Source organism: Mytilus galloprovincialis, chromosome 5 (assembly GCF_965363235.1).
Source record: "Mytilus galloprovincialis chromosome 5, xbMytGall1.hap1.1, whole genome shotgun sequence".
Taxonomy (NCBI): domain Eukaryota; kingdom Metazoa; phylum Mollusca; class Bivalvia; order Mytilida; family Mytilidae; genus Mytilus; species Mytilus galloprovincialis.
In genome coordinates, this window is record NC_134842.1 from 24,492,862 (window position 1) to 24,506,545 (window position 13,684).

At 31.4% G+C, this 13,684-nt stretch overlaps 1 protein-coding gene across 2 annotated transcripts in view; it reads right to left on the reverse strand.

The window, feature by feature from the left end:
- The window catches only part of LOC143075455 (retinal-binding protein-like), a 44,324-nt gene that overhangs the window by 2,351 nt on the left and 28,289 nt on the right, over window positions 1-13,684 (reverse strand). For both annotated transcript variants that reach the window (XM_076250864.1, XM_076250865.1), the window contains 9 exons: window positions 13,108-13,151; window positions 8,543-8,605; window positions 7,465-7,653; window positions 6,078-6,153; window positions 5,639-5,719; window positions 3,526-3,609; window positions 2,608-2,714; window positions 1,616-1,755; window positions 694-842 (listed from right to left, as the gene is read on the reverse strand). In XM_076250864.1, the coding sequence (XP_076106979.1) occupies window positions 694-842; window positions 1,616-1,755; window positions 2,608-2,714; window positions 3,526-3,609; window positions 5,639-5,719; window positions 6,078-6,153; window positions 7,465-7,653; window positions 8,543-8,605; window positions 13,108-13,151 (933 nt within the window). The remainder of the gene's footprint in view (window positions 1-693; window positions 843-1,615; window positions 1,756-2,607; window positions 2,715-3,525; window positions 3,610-5,638; window positions 5,720-6,077; window positions 6,154-7,464; window positions 7,654-8,542; window positions 8,606-13,107; window positions 13,152-13,684) is intronic.

Sequence of the window (13,684 nt, forward strand, 5' to 3'; positions counted from 1 at the left end):
CAAGGAGTACGAGCGTCGGTATTTACATGATTTACAACGAACCTTTTCAAAATTTATTTTGAGGCGTTCACAAATTATTAGGAGGAAAAGGTTCCTACTCGGTCCAGCAAAGCAGACCCTATTCAAATCGTGTTATTTTTATTTTGAATCCGCTTTATGATATCAAAATGTTATCTAATATTCTTAAAAATCTGTTTGATAACTGCATCTATAAACAAATAATAAAGATTCTGAAAATTATCCTTGATGGACTATAGAAGACATTAAAGTACAAAGACAAATAATATTGATTTATATACTAAATAAAGGCAACAGTAGTATACCGCTGTTCAAAAATCGTAAATCTATGGACAAAAAACAAAATCGGGGTAACAAACTAAAACTGAGGGAAACGCATTAAATATAAGAGGAGAACAACGACACAACAGTCAAATGTAACACACATAGTAACGGACTAAGCATTAGACAAAATCCGATGAGAATAACCAATATAACATCAAAACCAAATACATGAATTTATTAACAGTTTGCATTTATTTGTCTAGGTATATAAACCTTTTGGTGTATGAATCTTGTTGTTGGTTAGTATTTGTGCATCCAAATTTCTGGTTGTTGGCTTTGAGTTCATCTAATTGACATTTGTTTTCAACTTTTAGCTGAAAAATTACGAAACAATTGTTTTAAGATACTTACACTTTCCAACTTTGTCGCAAGTATAGGTGCCATCTTGAATAACTACATTACTATCTGTTCTTTCAATAGGTAATATCTCTTTGTATTTTTCATTTTCCCATAAGAACAGTCCAAATGATATGTCATGTTCCTCAGTTTTGAATTCCCAACTAAAAACAAGTTTGAAAAATGAAAACAGTATTTAAGTATTTACACTTTTGCAACTTGTGCTGCATTTTATTTCCGAATGATCTCAGATATGCTTTGATTAACTTTTTGAAGCCTTTATCACTTTTTAATTTAAGATGTCAGTTTTTTTAAATTGTGATATCAAATGTTACGGGAACTTGTGTGATGTTAAGTGTAAATACGTTTATTGCTTAAAAGATATATCATTTCTTCAAATAGAGTAGAATTATATAGAAAGAGAAAATGATGGCATTTCCCAACAAAGTTATGCAATCGATTGTATACAAAAGTGCCAACAAGACAATGTTGAATGAATTTTGGCTGCTTGGTACCAATTATTGCCATGTTTACCAGTGATGTCTGTTCAGGTAGATTATACAGTTTTGTCAATATGATGAAACTATATGCTACTGTCATGCAAAATGGATAACTAGCTAGCTATAAAACTATGTTTTACCCACCCTTTTTTCGCAAAATACCTGTACCAAGTCAGGAATATGAGATGTTATCCAGGCATTAGTTAATCTAACCGAGCTTTTGTTTTTGTCCTGTTTATGAACTTCCCCTTTCAGAATTTACCTTACACTTCTGTGTGTTTTATGATTTTTTAACGCATTTCTAATTTTGTCAATTGTTCATTTTGCCGCTACAACTCCCTACACAAAATTAAAATAACCAAAGCAACCAAATTGTCAAGCTAAAGCTACATGTACCTATAAATAAGAACCTATAAATAAAATGATTATCAAATTACCTTAAAACACTCCCTGGTTTTTCAACTATATAATCCAAGTACAGTTTATCACCATTTGGGACAGTTGCTGATTGCAGTTGTAAATTAAAGTCAGTGTTTTCTAGATAATATTCCTTTGGCACTGTTCCTCCTTGACCAATCTAAAAGAGAATTGGAGTTTTGATATCTTTATTTTCCTTTAGTATTTTCATATCCTTTCCATATTCTTCTTTGTAGAAAATATTAAATGTACGTCCAATAAGACGATGTAACGAGAACTAAAATAAGTGATTCGCTTTCCCTCAAAACGGAGGGAGATCAGAGACGACAACTCGATAAGTGTCTACTACTATAAATGCATCACTAGCCATGTGAATCCATGCTAACCCACAAATCACGACAGGAAATAAGACACTTTCCTAATAGGCTGCAACATGTAGAGCAAGATCTGATTACCCTTCTACAGCACCAGCGACCACCCAAAGTTTTATTTGTTGTTCGTGTTGGTTAGTCTCTAGTTTTCTATGTTATGTTTTATGTACTGTTGTTAGTCTGTTTGACTTTTTTTTAGCTATGGCGTTGTCAGTTTATTTTCAACTTAAGAGTTTGAAAGTCCCGTATCAGTTTCGCTCAGACTTAAATGATCTACCCACTCACCATATGAGACTGTATCAGTTTCGTTCCGACTAACATGATTTTTAAACTCACCATATGAGTCGTATAAGGTTCTTTCAGAATTCTTTGATCTACTAAATCACTACATGAGTCCGTATTAATTTCGATCAGACTTACATGATCTACGTAGTCACCACATGAGCCGGTATCAGTTTCGTTCAAGCTTACATTATCTATTAACGCACATAATGAGTCGGTATTAGTTTCGTTCAGACTGACATGATCTACTTACTCGCCACATGAGTATGTATTAGTTTCGTTCAAACCTACATGATCTATTAACTCACCACATGAGTCGGTAGCAATATCGTTCAGACTTACATGATCTATTAACTCACCATAGAGGCACAATTAGGATTTCCATCTGGATCTGTTAACTTTCCACCATAGCAGGCTGGTAAATTGTCTGCATCAATGTAACGTAATAATAAGTCTTTATAATCACCTGAAATATTAAAAACATTAAAGTAGTTTTTTATTTCATGATTTTCTTCAATTCCTTTAGTTATTGACCGTTCCCTTACAACTGTTTTTCTACGCAGTTTCATAAAGGTTTGAATATTCACAGTCCCATTCAAAATATGTAACGTTATGATGTAAAAACAATCTTCGTAAAGTGTAGGAAACTAATGGCCCACTTCGACCCTTAAGACTAGAATAATTCATCATTAAAATATTGTTTGCTTTAAACTTGTATAAATTATCATGTTTCTGATTAAACTTTATTTATGCATTACACTATTGCATAATCTGCAAAGAAGATAAAGATGCAAATGCAGAATTCGCGTAGTTAGGACCGTAGTTAAGACCGGTTTGTGATTATAAGCATTGTATATAACATTTGGTTAAGGCAAACTAAAGTGAGAGAACGGTCACGACAGATTTATCAAGGTTTACAATTATAAAGGGGCATAACTCAAGATAGGTAAAAGTAACGACACTCAATTCCGAACTTCATCTGTGTTTTGTGATAAAATTCATGCTGTATAAATAAAGGCAACAGAAGTGTATCAGTGTTTAAAAGTAATAAATCAATTGAGAGAATACAAATCCCGGTTACAAAATAAAACCGAGGGAAACACATAACAAAATGTAACTTTTGTATAGACAAACAATTCCTGACGTTGACCAATGTGAAATAAAAGCTCAAGTCCAATAGGACAAGAAATGTAGAAACATTTAAAGTAGACAAAATATGTTAAAGCAACAAAATTGACAATATCATACAAATAAATAAATCAAAATGTACGACTTACCTCCCTTGACGTGTATTTTCTGTTTTGTGTCTTCGCTGATAAGCGGCTTTGATATTCTATATAGTATCGGAAATATTCGAGGTGCTAGAAAATAATAAAATAATAAATACAGTTTTTTAATAGGAACTATGGAGTCGCCTAGATTCAAATAAAAAAATATTGCATTTCAATAAAACAAAAGTTGATACAGTTAAATTTTATCTTTTGTTTTATTGTTATCTTCAGACCCTACATTGGTTTCCTGTTCCTACACATAACACTTTTCAGTCGTATTCATTTAGGTGGAAATTATATGGTGTAAGCATTTCCACTGAATCTAAATGAAACACATATCAAAATATATCGAGATCTAGATGTCCATTATTACAATACGGCTGGCTTGTGTTAATATAACTTTTGTTTAAGTTAGGCTATTTCAATTGACATTCTATAGTGTGTATTTCTTTGTTGTGATGTTACAGTCTTGTTTCAGATAAGGGTGACGGTTGGTACTTTTAAATACGTTTCTTGATTTTTTTTAGATTAGTCCGTTGGTCTTCCCGTTCGAATGGTTTTACACTATTATTTTTTGGAACCCTTCATTCTTGCTGATCAGTGTTAACCAAGACTCTGTGTTGACGACCGTACTTTGACCTATAATGATTTACTTTTACAAATTGTGACTTGGATTGAGAGTTGTCTCATTGGTACTCATACCACATCTTTATATATATATTGTCTCATGTATTTCAAACCATGACATTTCTTGTATTTATATTCATTCTTATAAATTAGGAGTTGATTCATCTGCCTATGAATTTGAACATGTTACATAATAATAAAATTGAGAATGGACGTTACATAATAATAAAATTGAGAATGGACGTTACAAAATAATAAAATTGAGAATGGACGTTACATAATAAGTATACTAATGTGGAACTCTTATAACAAGATTAGATAAAAACAAGCAGTAGTATACCGCTGTTCAAAAGTCACAAATCAATTGAGAGAAAACAAATCCAGGTTGCAAACTAAAACCGAAGGAAACACACCAACTGTAAGAAAAAAACAATGAAACAGCAGAAATAAAGGCAACAGTAGTATACCGCTGTTCAAACTCATAAATCCATGGACATAAAACAAAATCGGGGTAACAAACTAAAACTGAGGAAAACGTATTAAATATAAGAGGAGAACAACGACACAACACTACAATGTAACACACACAGAAATGGACCAAGCATCAGAAAAAATCCCCCGAGAATAACAAATATAACATCAAAACCAAATACGTGAATTTGGGATAGACAAGTATCGTGACACGTCTTATCGCAATGTGAATTTACACTCAAAAATAAGAGAAAACAAACAACGCAACGTTAAAATGTAACACACACAGAAACGAACTATAGTATAACAATGGCCATATTCCTGACTTGGTACAGGACATTTTTAACAGGTAAAAAATGGTGGGTTGAACCTGGTTTTGTGGCATGCCAAACCTCCCTCTTTTATAGCCATGTGAAATACAACATTAAAATGACAACCCAACACCACAGGACTACAATATAAACAAATTGGAGAACACAATCGACAAAGAAACACACAAACAACAGCCAACAAAAGGTAACAAGTTCAAAATTTAAATACGCCAGAAGTGTATTTTGTCCACACAAGATCTACTAGTGACGCCCAGATACAAAAGTTTGAAAGCCGAAACAAGCACAAAGTCGAACAGCATCGAGGACCAAAAGATCAAAAAAGTTGTGCCAAAAACGGCCAGGGTTTTCTGTTAGTTACCAGAACATCCCTATTATTTAGAATAATTTATACATTTGCAAACAGTAAAGTTATAAAATAATATACAAAAGATGTACATGATAAGACTGAAGTATTAACTTAAAGAAACACTGAAGTGCAACAAAAAACAAACAACAATGCAACATACATAGAAATGAACTATAAGATAACAACTGCTATATTCCTTACTTGGTACAGGACATTTTATATTAAGAAAAAAAGATGGTTTGAACCTGATTGTGTGGCTAGCTAAACCTCTCGCTTTAATGGCAAAGTTAAATATAACATAATAAAAATATCAATAAGAATTGATATTATTATATGTACTTACCATTGATTACTAAAAGTCTCTTCAACATTTCTGGATAATTGTCTTCCAACATCTTTACTAAACTTAAGTGCATCTTTATGCCTGAAAAAATTATATTAGGTTGTTGCATAAGAAGGAACTATACAATTGGTGTTGCTGTGGTCCTTGTTTTTAAATTTTAAAGCGACCTTTTCCCTCTTCCATAAGTAGTGCTATTATGGTGCATTCATTTTGAGTATTGATTGTAATGATATTTTAATTTGTGACATATATTGTTGAAATATTTTAATCTTTCCAAAGTTTATACATCTCTAATGTAAGCCAAGCATAAATATAAATTGTATGATAATCTTTAATGTTTGCCGAAATATTTTAATCTCTTCAAAGTTTGTACAATCTCTAATTTTAGCCAAGCATAAAATATAAGTTGTATGATAATTCTATTCCCAATATAACTTACCTGGCAGCCACAGTGCCGACGTCCCGGTGTTTCCCATATCACATATAACTGTCATTCCGTCAACTGGATAACCCAACTTTGTAATGAAAAAAATCAATGTATTTGATTTAAAGAAAATATAACGATACTAATACTTAAGTTGTACTTTTGGTTTCAGGGTGTAGTTAATCCTTTTCTCTTTTCTCGATATTGACACAGATAGACGACTCCATACTAGGATCTATGACAAATGTCCTGATTTTAACATTCAATTTGTCAACTTTCCATCTCTCAGCAGCAACATGTCATTGTAAAACATTTACAAATACACCCCCCCCCCCCAACCCCAATACGTTAGGCGTGTAAATTTTCTCATTCTACGAACTTCATTAACAGGTGTGTGTTCTTTACACAAAACACCCTGCAACAGAAGTATGAGGAAGACCGACTCATATCAACCCTACATAACTTCAGACGAAACGCGCGTCTGGCGTATAAAATTATAATCCTGGTACTTTTGATAACTATTTACAGTCACCATCAAGGATTGGATGACCGATACAAGGTGTCGGTGTCTCAACTTACTAGCGACCTTAGATCTTTAGTTATAAGAAGGGCGTTTGATCTGTAATTTTACCGATTCTGTCCTGTTCCCAATTGTGGCATTTTGATTGAGTGTGAATTCGCAAGGCTGGTGATACATGCATACCACGATATGATAGCACTGACGACGCATTTATTACGCTCTTTTTGTGATGTATGCAAGTCCCTCAGTTTCAGTCTGTTTGTTACTAATTTGATTTGTCTATTCTCATTCGAGTAACGCGATTTGAACATCGGTGAACTACAGTCGCCTTCATTGATAGTGTATAGTGTTGTTTTTATTTCAATGAACAGTTTGTTGCAATTACATTATTTACATTATAAGAAATAATAACTGACATATAATTTTGTTTTGCAAGTTTGTATATACCCTTTATTATAATAAATCAATATAGTTAAGACATAATCCAAATTAGATATTAACATATTTTTTTACATACAATTGGATACAGTTTGAGGTGAGAGTTTTTCTTTTCTGATTTTTAAGAAATCTAAGTTAACTTTTTTCTACTTTCATTTTAACAAAAAACTGTATTCAGTGTTTAGTCAAAACGGTGACTTTAAATGAATATAGCCACCAACAAGTCATTATGAAAATATAAATTATTAGATAATTCACATCCGAAACTTCGATGAAAATTCAAAACAGAAATACCTAATCGAATGGCAAAATAAAACTCAAACACATCAAACGAATGGACATTAACTTTAGAATATGGTAGATCAAAAAAGGTTTTATAGCTAGCAAAACCTGTCACTTATATGACAGTCGCTTCAATTCCAAGCAAATGAAACTTTCACTCACCTTTTTGCTTTGTTCCTCCCAATCTCTGACGGTCCATTCACACTGATGCAGTTTATTCCTCTCGAAATCGGATTTCTTTGTTGAACGCATAAGGCCTTTCAGATCTATATTTCCATATAATTCTACACGTATAGGAGAACCATCTTTTGCATGACCACAAAATCCACCAGTTAGATATTTGTCCATCACCTAAATTTTCGTTATGTAATTATGATATAATTCCTTATAAAAAAACGAAGTTGTATGCATAGATATAAGAATATTTCAAGGATAAACTCACCTCAATATACATAACTAGGGCATGCTTTACTGTACTGGTGATGACGTCTTAACATGTGTTGAAGATGTATTTTTGTAGTCATACACATGTTTGAGAATTCATGATTTACTTATCAATTAAAGCTGTGAATTGAACTAGCTTCCAGTAGCTGTGAGTACTTTTAGATATGTAATTTGTGACTTTTATCTCTTTTGCTTTTTGTTTTTAATTAGTACTTTGTATCGAGTTGAAGAGTCAAACATTTAAGAGTCCAAAATTTGGTAACTTATTTATATAGTTTTTCGTTTAAATAATATGTTGTGTCGTTACACCTCTGTACCAGGTTAGGGGAGGATTCAGCGCCCACAAATAAGCAACCCCGCCGTATTCTTTATGTGCCTGTAATTCAGTGGTTTTTCTTTGTTGCTGTGCATGTATATCATTTTTGTTTTTCGTTTATTGTTTTGTACAAATATAATGGCGTTAGTTTTCTTCTTTGAATTTGTTTACAATTGTTAAATCTAGGTCTTTTATAACTTGCAATGAGGTAAAGGTTAACTCATAGATTGAGAGATACGATGACCTATAGTTATAAATGTCTGTGTCATTTGGTCTCTGGTGGAAAGTTATCCTATTGGCAATCATATCAAATCCCTTGTTTTTGTATGCATTGCCACTTCTTGCTACCTTGACTCTCATTGTTACATAATAACCAGTTTTGTGGTCTTGCAAATTCAATACAATTGCAAAAGTATGAAGAAAATAATTATGTTTTCCTTTGAAAATAATGAAAAGTCATTATAGAATATGTATAATTACCTCTGGTATTTTGTATTCTTTTAGAATTGTATCAACTTTTGACTTTTGTCTGAATTCGACACTCTAAAAAAATAAAATAAATTATGTATTATAAGTTATCAGTATTTGAATGATTTATACTCACTAAGAATGATGTTATTGGCATGCTATTATGGTTGAGGTCTGTCCTGTTATCTATGTTATTGACATTCTGTTATGGTTGTGGCATGCCATGTTATATATATGTCGCATGAAGAGACAATTTTTGTTTCATACAGCACGAAGTGTGATATCAATTAGTGACAATACATAATCGTCAATTTGGTTGGCTAATTCTGACATGTGATACGAAATTGCGACTTTTCCAATGGCATCTTTAGGTAAATGGTGACCAGTAAAGGACAAGACAGACTACTTTTTCTTTGATTCGTAACAATGTCTTTTTTTTTAAATAATAGTAAATTCCCCATAAACTCATTTGTCATAAATGGTTTAATATGTCGTGTTAATATCAACCGATATCTAATTCTCACTCTTTATGAAAGCTATTACTGTCGATTCATCATTATTCGTGGGATTCCATTTTTTGTTGATTTCGTCGGTATATGTAAACCACGAAATAAAATGTGAAAGTAATAACGAATTTCCTATAGGCTTGTTAAACAGACTTCCCCAAAACCACAAAATTAAATATCAACGAACATGTAAGTTTTCGTTACTCCAAAACGAAAATAACTGAATTCACATACTACACACATTGCGAATAAGGAAAGCAAGTATGAGATATAAAGTAGCTACTATCTCATTACAAAGCATGTAAAAATGTAGAAAACCGTCCAATTTAAGTTTACAAAGAACAATGAGATATGTGAAAACAAAGGAAACTTTTTGCATTTTAACTTGATACATGAAGCACGATTTACTTAGCATTAAACAAATGAACAGCCACGCAGATTTTAGCTTTATTTCAACCAAAATTGTCCAAAAAACTATAAATTTGACAGTAGAATTGTAGCGGGTATATTTAACATGAGATTAATCAAAATATTTCGTCACGCTAAATTTCTGTTAGTTTTGAATGATTAATATCAAAATGAAATGGGTAAGATATCGATCATTTTTAACATGTTCATATTTCAATCGTTTCGTTTAATTTATACAGTTCTTGTTTTGGCAAAGTGAAAATATTTACCAATGCATCGTTTATTTTATTGTACTTTAATCATATATATATCTACTGACCAAAAATAAAACTGCTTATTCAAAGAAAATAGTACCAATGATATCTAAATAATTAATTAAGTCCGATAAAAACGCTGACAAAATGTTTGAATCGTTGCATTTGAAATATATCAATTTTGTAAAGGCGCATTGTAAAATGTTGACAGATGCTGTCATTTTATCGATTAATACCCCATCCGACCCCCCCCCCCAAAAAAAAAAAAAAAAAACACGGAATAAAAAAATATAAAGAACAAATAAATAATGAAAGAAAGAAACGAGGCATTGGGATGAGTTTGAATTTGCGCCAACCAGCAATTTGTTAGCGCCTTCATTTATGTCAGGACAATCTGGAGAAACAGAAGTCGGTTAAAATATTTGAATCAATTGATCGTAATTGAAACTATATCTTCTATATTTTATCTGCCATCTACCATCTACCATCTGCCCTCTGTCCCCTGCTCAACACAATAAACATAAATGTATACATTTTGTATGTAAAAGTTTCAAAAATGTCTTACGCCCTTATAAACGATGGATTACTTAAGTAAAGCACTGAACATGCATTTATTAAATTAATTATACTTCAAGAAATGAGGGCCTTGACGGGGTTTACATAATAGAGAATAAATGACGATATCTACAGAAAAATGGGCCAATATAAAAAAGAACAGAGATGTAAAAGGTCAAAATATAGAATACAGAAAAATGGTATACAAAATTAAAAAATAAACAAATAAACAAAGGACCCCAAATAGACCCTCATAATGTCTTTTAAATAAGTGTCAAACTTTATGTTAAATTTTATAGTAAAATTACAATAAAAACTTTTAGTAATACCAGATTGAAAACCTTTAACCCACAGGCAGTCAGGTAGACATTCTATTGATTGGATCGGTCAAGTTATAGAAGTTCTGTTGGCCCACAATGACAACCAACCTTGTAATTTATTAGACCTTTTAAATTTTTCAATCGAGCGTCACCGATGAGTCTTTTGCATCGGTATCTTTTAATCTCTATAAACAATCGTAATGACGAGGTACATGCAGAGAAATACATATGCACTATATTTACAATAATAAAAATAGTTAAATTGGTTCAAAACATTTAATCAACAAAACAATAGGGATGGCTTTACACTAGATTGCGCCTGGAGTGCACACAGCTTTGTTAATGATTCTGAGGAAACTGCCGTATACAAATATAATATTGGCGTCTTTGATACAAATATTTGTTTTACAATACTCGTCTACTTTATACAAACAGAAAAGGTTTTCATCAACCACCTTTGGACTCTGTTAGATACTTTTATAGGCTATCATTACACTTTTGTTTTTTAGCTTAATTACGCTTGATTAATTATTTCGTGTTTCATGATCGTCCAGTTGCAAATAGTTCATGTATATTCAGGACTAGAAGCCGTTTTGGTTTGGCAAAATAGAACATTAGGAATAAATGGCAGGATATTTGGGATCCCATTGAAAATTATGGAATATTTAATACCTGTATAGGGATAGAACTTAAACCTTTTCACTTGTAATTTACGGACCCTCACAGAGTTTTGAAAGTTTATTTATATGTAGAGAGCAAGGAACTCTCTTTTTATGAGGCATCGAAATAACCATCACAAATTCCGAGTATTTATATATCCCGTACAGTCAAAGGGACTCCGTGTTTTGGCAAGGTTTAAGAGAAGACTGGATTGCTATACCCGAGTCGGTCTTTGAAAACAATTAGATGTGTTTTTTTTCTTAATTTTCGGCAAATTTATCAAACCCGTTAGCTTAAAATTATTGTTTTCTGTTCACGTGCAAATAAATACTATTTTTATGTCATTTCTTATTAAGTATTCAACTCTTCTCATACTCATACAGGATTCTATAATAAGTCGTTGTCCTTGATAATCAAACCACCATATCATATCTTTTTATATCCTTTTTTTATGTTTGTACGCATATATCAACCACATGTACTACTATTTTATGTGAATATACTTGATTGTATTGATTAATGTTTCGGACTTTATTTGTGTGTATTGATGACAATCGATTGTGGATGTTATATCAATAAAATGTTTGACTTTTGACTTACGACTTTTATTATAGATATATCTAATTGTCGGGGTTTTTTTTTGGTAAACTTAGATGGTTTTGGTTGCTATTCCCTACATATTTTTTTTCTCGTATATACATGTACATTCTTACAATACATGATAAAATGAAATATAAACAGTGTATTAGTCTTGATTCTAAATTATCTAACGATTTAATTTTGATATAAAGTTATTCTTATTAACTCTTGAAATACAAACCTTATTATATGGTTTTTTTCATAAGGAATGAATTAAAAAAAAAAACTCATTCATTACAAATCTCATATTCATTATATAACGTTTATACTTTATGATTTTGATGATTATTCATGATTAATATCAATGATATTTATCTTAAGAAAAACACATCATCCCCACTACTTTCAAATTTACCTGTAAAATTAAAACGGTGACTGACCTGAAATGTGTGACATTTATGTAATCAACAGTGGCTTCATATTACAGGATTCTATAATAAGTCGTTGTCCTTGATAATCAAACCACCATATCATACCTTTATAAGTATTGTCCTTGCATTTTTTTTATTTGTTGTACAGTTTTTCGAACCTTTTTACAATCAATGAATGCTTTTTTTAAGTGTTTATTTATATATATGTTGATTTCTATAATAATGAAATGGCCTCGTAATGGTTACCTTGATTTTAATGTATCGACAAAAAAAATTTGATTTGTTTTTAGCTCTCATGTAATTTCTTTCTTTTAGCTTTCTAAACTTTTTATTTTTAAAGCTAAATTCATTATAATAATAATAATAATAATGTTTATTCAGGAAAATGCACAAAAAGACTCAGAAACATAGCTAAATAAAAGCTCCAGTAATGGTTTGGAATACTAGTATAGGTATATGTAATGCCTTAATTAACCGAAGGGCGAGTCATGAAAACAGAAAAAAAGCTTATTTCAATAGAGTCATTTTAATGTGGGTAATTAAATAAGTAATTGACCATTCAAAAAACAGTATATATGAGTCACAGTTTGAAACATTCGTACAACAAGAATAAACATAATAAAATATAAAATCTTCATCTGACCTTGATCCGAGTTCATTGCCACAAATGAGCAGAAAATTCGTTTCCCTCAGAAAGTATTCTCCGTTTGTATTGTCATGGTATGGAGCAAAGGAAAAGACCAAAGGCCGGTGATTATATTCAAATAACTTATATGTTTTCTTATTCTTATACAAATAGAATTCTTATTAGTAACATAAATAAAATAGTCTAAATAAGTAAACAAAAAAGAAGGTAGCACTTACCGCTCGTAACATTTGCTCGGCTTTTTTAACATCAAAAGAGCGAGCTGAAAATACATAGAAAACATTAGAACTATCAATTGGTGCACGACGATCATCTTTTTGTTGAAAAACCCATGCTTGACTCCGAATGTCTTGATTTTGTATTGTCAGGTTATCATTGTCTTATTGACGTTTACCCAACAACTCCAATACTAATATATACAATATTATGTCAGATAAAAGGTCAAATTATACTAAGGAGAGTAAAACTTTGTTGAAAATGTTACACATTCATTTTAGGAAGCGATTTAAGAATGGTAGCATGCAAAATGATAGATGTTTAAACTTATTCTTACATTTTTATAATTCATGCTGTGATGTTTTAAAAAAAAAACAATAAAAAGTAAAGGTTGCAGTGCTTGTTACCAAGCTACAAGCTGGGCCAAATTCTCCTCTATTGAAAGGATTATACATGTAGAAAAAAGATGACTTCACGTCATCGTATGGCATATATACTACCTATCCAAGTCAGAGACACATATATTTTATACAAGTCAAAGGATCTCATACCATCTTTTTGTACTTTATATACTTTATA